This window comes from Grus americana, chromosome 2 (genome assembly GCF_028858705.1).
Source record: "Grus americana isolate bGruAme1 chromosome 2, bGruAme1.mat, whole genome shotgun sequence".
Classification (NCBI taxonomy): Eukaryota; Metazoa; Chordata; class Aves; order Gruiformes; family Gruidae; genus Grus; species Grus americana.
In genome coordinates this window covers 116,539,929-116,545,928 of record NC_072853.1, presented here as the reverse complement: position 1 = coordinate 116,545,928, position 6,000 = coordinate 116,539,929, and the positions used below count along the sequence as shown (strand labels likewise).

At 35.3% G+C, this 6,000-nt stretch overlaps 1 protein-coding gene across 1 annotated transcript in view; it reads right to left on the bottom strand.

Moving 5' to 3' along the window:
- Positions 1 to 1,543: 1,543 nt before the first annotated feature.
- SEPTIN7 (septin 7) overlaps positions 1,544 to 6,000 on the bottom strand; it is an 82,361-nt gene continuing 77,904 nt past the window's right edge. The window contains exons 11-13 of the mRNA XM_054814643.1: positions 5,253 to 5,388; positions 3,129 to 3,268; positions 1,544 to 2,571 (exon numbers count right to left, since the gene is read on the bottom strand). Coding sequence (XP_054670618.1) covers positions 2,532 to 2,571; positions 3,129 to 3,268; positions 5,253 to 5,388 — 316 coding nt within the window. The 3' untranslated portion in view covers positions 1,544 to 2,531. The remainder of the gene's footprint in view (positions 2,572 to 3,128; positions 3,269 to 5,252; positions 5,389 to 6,000) is intronic.

The following is a 6,000-nucleotide window of genomic DNA, read 5'->3' as shown; positions in this document are numbered from 1 at the left end:
AACTAGTATATTTAAATTATGATTTATTCAGTGGAAGAAAAAAAATATCCTGGGCTGTATCATAGTACCTCTTTACCTTAACTATGTTACAAGCTGCACAGGTTCGCACCTCCTATTCTCAATTTTATCTTATTTATAATAACACCACCCAACCCCCAAGTGGAAAGTGCAGAAAGAATAAAAAAGATATTCTAATTTTTTGGAAACTCGTACTCTTCTTGTGCAGCCCAAACTTACCATAAAAAGCCAAAGCATTTAAGAAACAAGACGTGATAAAAGTCTTCTCAAAAGGACAACACTCCATTTCAGAACTCAGAACACTTGATTTCTACATGCTCTAAATTTTCATTAAAATACAAATACTATGTTATAGAATACCTGTGTTTCCTCATACAAGACATCTAACAAGAGCTTACACTAGTTTCTGATTATTCCAAGTGGGAAGGTGGAGGGGAGAATAGAGAATAGGAGTGGGGAGAAAGATGACAAGTACGATTAAAACTACTTTCCTGAGAAATGAAATCTCTATTTCAGAGCAAATGGGAACACTAAAGCACTAGCACATCCACAGACAGTGAGTATATCCTGAGTTTTGATGAGTCCTAAAAGCAATTCAGAATCTGCAGCTTCTGTCCTAGAAGGTAAGTTTTGCCTGTTCTTTACACTATTCAATTTACTGAATTAAACTGAAACCTGAGGGGCAGATGCAGGCAGCGTACATCCATGATGTAATAAAAGATCAGATTTTGCAATTCTGTTTACTTGAAAGGGAAAGCTATGTCCACTTACTGGTAATCAGTGTCTTCTCTGACAAGAGATAGGCAGTATGTTTGAAATAAGTTATAAGGAGGCCTTTATGTAGACTACTGAAAAGGTCTTCATTTCTTTGGGAAGCTAGCTGAATAAATGGTATTTTTGACAAGCATAACTCACGCAAAAGAAAAATGAACAGAAACAGAGCGATCGCAGGGGTAATACAAGGGACATCTGCAGAAAGTGAGACATTAGTCATTTTTTCACCGGTGAAGACAGATATAAAAAGTCCCCATCAATTTTTCAACAACTTATAGGCTGTATTTTAAATATCAAGTTCCTGACTATGTCATTTATGAGAACTGATGCAATTAACTAAAACCAAAGTCAAACCAAACACCACCACCCCTTGCCAACGAGCCCACCAGAAGTAGCCGAGGAGGCTGCCTACGCATTGTTACACAGCAAGCTCAGCAGACAGACATAAAAGCTCGCAGAAGGCGTGACTGCCGAAACGGGAGCTAGTGGGACGCAGCAGAGCAGTGCAGACACTTGGTGCCCTCTCCTGGGCACGACAGACCCTCCTTTTCCCAATCCGGAGCACAGCCACCGAAACGGGGTTTTCTAACAATTCCGCAATGCACAGGCATTTTCTATACCTTATGCTAATTCCTTGGATAAATCAAAGGCCCAGGTCAATCAAGTCCCAGTGGAAGAGAGAAAATTCAAACATTTCCCAGAGAAGTACTCGGTTGTTTAACTCCTTTAAAATTTCTGACGCAGCAGCATGTTACATCACAACATTGTTTATTATGTGACTTTTTACAATACAAACAAAAATACAGAAATGCAGTATATGAATACAGCTAAATGCGAAATGGTGATGTTTTTCTTGAGGCCATATTCCCATTTCTAGTAAAAGAAAGAAAGACTGCACACAGGTAGAAACAGGTTGGTAGTTAACGCCACGATTTTGCCTAGAAATGACCTATAAATGCGTTTTCCTGCTACTTACCATAAAATGTAAAAAGGGAGTTAAAGGAAAGTTTTACTCACTGGTTCCTACCATATGAAAGAAGCTATATTCTATTTAGGAGGGCCAATATATGGAAAAATATCTAAATTAAATGTTATTACAAAAAATGAAGCAGTAATGAGATCCTTCTGGCTAAAGAAGTTACTAAATGAGAATAGCATATATTTAAAGAATCCAAAACATAAAAGGGTTGTTATAAAAAGCTTAGGTGCACTGTAAGCCTACAACTTTTGTTTTTCCATGTGTATTTTTAAACAATGGAAGTGTCAAAAATAGGGTCAACTGTGTTAGACTAAATTACATTATTGTATATGCTGCACTGAATGGAATTCTTGTATTATAATAATAGAGAAGCATTGTTTGCATCATATTATGGCAATTTATCCTCACTAAAAACCGTCTAGAGTCCTTGCATTTTTTAAGATCCTGTAAACCGTCAAACCACCAGAACATGATTGTACAACAGTAAAATGTTTTCTTTTGCATTAAAATGACATCTGTTTAAAAAAAGGAAAAAAAAGAAGAAAAAGGTACTTAGAGCTGTTATTTTTCCAAGTACACAACACCCTAGACAATTCAAGGCATCTCATTCTCCATCAAAATTAACAAAAATTTGTCATGCTGTTAAATCCATTACTATGGATACGACTGGTGCAAAATTGGTCAAACGGATCCAACAAACACTGATGTCCAGGCTGGCATATTGGCAACTAATACATAACTGGTGGTCAAAATGATGCATTTAAAATATCTTCCCTTTCTTCTTATTCTTTTCCAAGGTTCTAAAATGGTATAAAAAAAAAAGTTTGTTAAATAATGCATACGTGCTCTGATTTAATATAAAAATCACTAATATACATCTTTTAAAATATGCATTTTCTACAGCTTTACTGGTTGCAATATGCAATACAATGTACGAAACTTATTATGTACACAGTACTCGTACTGCATGAAGTCAAGCACTGCATTTATCACTAGATTTCCCCTTCCAAGGGCTAAGAGAATTAAATACTTTCATTCTGAAAGCTTTAACTCTTCACCCCTTGGAAGTCTGATGCAATCTAGCTTTCAAACACAAACATTTTTTTTTAGATAGATCTAGTTATGTATGGATACAGTGTTTTTGCAGATGAAAATCTGCTTCAGAAGCTAATAATGTTCCCAATATTTCTGATATATCCTTATTTATAACTAAAAGCAGTTCAAGGTTTTTCTTGGCTTTTAAGTGACACTTCCATATTGGTCGACCACCATTGATCATTATCACCCCAGAAATTGCCTTCTAGCAGAAAGCTACAGCACATTTTACTGTGAACTGCAGGACAAGACTCCAATTTACCTGGAAGAATTCTGTTGTTCCAAAATACGTTGTTGAGCTTCCCAGTTTGCTTTCTCGTCCTCAAACTGGCGACGCTTTTCCTCTAATTCTTTGTGTTGTGCCTCCAAATTCTTTTTCATTTGCTCATGGCGTCGCTGCAGCTATAGAAACAGTTATTAACAGAGTTAGTAAGCGACTTTTGGAGCTGTAGTAACAAATCAGCAACTATACTAATGAAATATATATAAGAAAATATAGTATTATGTTTTCTCTTCAGAGAAAGTAACTCTTAGACCAAAAACTCTAAGGTTATAGGCATTGCCAATAACAGAAAGTAAAAGGGTATTAATCCCATAGCCTCATTTTACAGTTAACAGAAAACACCCCAAGTGCTGCCTGAGTTACAAATAGGAGTTGTAAGCAGCTACATGTGGCAAACAAAAGGAAATTGAAGAATTCTTTGATATTTGATGCAAACATTATGCAGCAAATTGCAGAGCATTCGAGTATCAGTAATGCATAAATTAGCAGCATCTTTGATTTTGTGTGGGGAAAAATACCCAAACATTGATTTCATCCTATAGTATAACTATATTAAGGATCTATTTGGGAAAATATTATTGAGTGGATTAATTTATTCACTAATTAAATGAATTATTATTAGTATTATGGAAGTGAACTGTCTACGCTGTCAGAACAGTTTAAGAAGTCTCTCCTGCAAGTTGATGGGACAGACGGACGATCAAATGTGTTGCATGTGAGACACATCCTTGTGTATGGTGTAACATGTTTTTTAATTGAGTTAAATAAAAGTCCCTCTTTCCTTACTCTCATGCAAGTCTCCATCTTACACAAACCCTTCAAAACTTACTTCCTTTTATAAATTTTTTTAAATTATTTATACTCAGCACTGTCTATTGCCTACTTGTCTACATTTAGAGGAATACAACAGAAGTTTATGAAGTTACGAGAGGTGCAGAAAAAAAGAATGAATCGCATGAACATTTAAAAACTGATATCACAGGATGCACTCAGTCAAAAAGTCATGAGGTAGTATATGAAAAAGAAAAAGAAAGATTTTTGTGTGTTTTTCATGTAACAAGGAGAGTGTGGAGGCCAGAAGTATAAACAGGTTCAAAAAGAGTAGAGACAGAAACTGAGGAAGGATAAATCCAGTGACTAATTAAACACCATGATCCAGATAAAACATCTAGCTTTAAAATCCTCAAATTGCTGACAGGTGTATCTTAGCATTTATATCCTTAACTATTCACTTTTCCAACAGAAAAAAAAAATCTAGCTTGATCTATTTTTTCCCCTCTGATCCAGTACACCTTGGCTGCTTACAACACCTGGGCTGCCAGGAATTTCAACTACCCTTCCAAGTTTCTTCACTTTCCCTCAAATTTGGAGCCAAACTTTCTCTAGGAACTTTGACAGTTCTGAACTTCTCTATTAGGCTTCTTGTGAGAAGCTGCCTTCTCAAAGCCTAAAATTAATTGTCTACTTAAATGTAATTTTATAATAGTCTTAAAAAGATCACTTTGAGAGCTCCTTGAAGCCCATAAAAAACAGTTTCACTGTGAGGACCTCACCTAGAGATGATAGAAATTAAATACCCGTAAAATTGATCTATGTTCAAATGACACCAAAACACTGACAAAAACATATCCCTGACTCTTTCTTAGTCTAGCAATTCTTATTTAGATGATTTCTTATAGACATTGTATCAAATTCCCAAAATGCTTTTTAAATACGCAAAGCAAATTATCATTACTACATTAGCTTATGTAGTTTCACATAGTCTCAAGAACTTTTTAATGTACATGGAAGAAAACAGGCATAAAATATTCCAAAGAAGAGGGAGAAAGACAGGGTAAGAAACTTAAGGAGTATTTTAACATACTGTGACTGTGAAAATAAAAAGAGAATGCATGTGAGCATTAAAATTACATTTTAATTTTGGGCTTAGGACATTTCAGCAAAGACAACAAGCTGAGAAAGAATAAGTGAGTTGTCTTTAAACATAAAGTCTAACTACAGAATCAATTCCTAGAGAGGTTACGTTGCAAAGTCTCGGGAAAAAGAGCCATCTCTACACTTGCTCAGCCTCAGGCATATTGGGGTTTAAGACATTTTGATTACCTCAGCTTCAGAGTCCTTCAGTTTCTGAACTTTTTCTTTGACTTTCATCTCAAACACCTGTTCCATTTCCATTTCCATTTTTTTCATTTTGGCTACATGCTCCCTCCTTTCCTCCTCCATCTGTGCCAACGGGCTCCTGCCATAAATCCAGAAGAAGAAAGTTAGCTAATAAGAACTTTTTTCCTGTCTGTTACATTAGGGTATCTGGAAAAAACAAGGTAAAAATGCTGAAGCATTAAGATAAATAACATTGCTGTATGCACTGCTAGCTTAAATTCAATTTACCTTATTGCAACTGTTTAGTTAAAGTTTCTCAAAAAGATATTTCATACAGTATCTTTTCCTCCCCCACAACATTACATTTAGGTTAACAGAAAATCTTGACTTTCTACCTTTAGCAGAACCTGGTCATGGGAAGAGAGGAAATCAAAGTTACAACAAAAAAAAAAATAGCATCTTCCAAGTGATCTTCAGGCATCTTTTTCTTTCCCATTCAAATATATACAAAAATTAATGGTCAGAATAAAAATTTTAAGAGTGTTGCAGACAAAAGTCCATTTCCTCTCTAAGTCTTCACTGTTCAAAGTGAGCCCAAGAGTAAGTTAACATTACAACTGTGTTGAACGCTGTGGTCATACTTTTGAAGAGACAGTAACTTTGCAAAAAAAGGTTCGGGCAACTAAACATCAGTATTTCATGAAAGTGTTAGTTGGAAGATTTTCCTTTAGAAAGCTATTAATAAACTTAA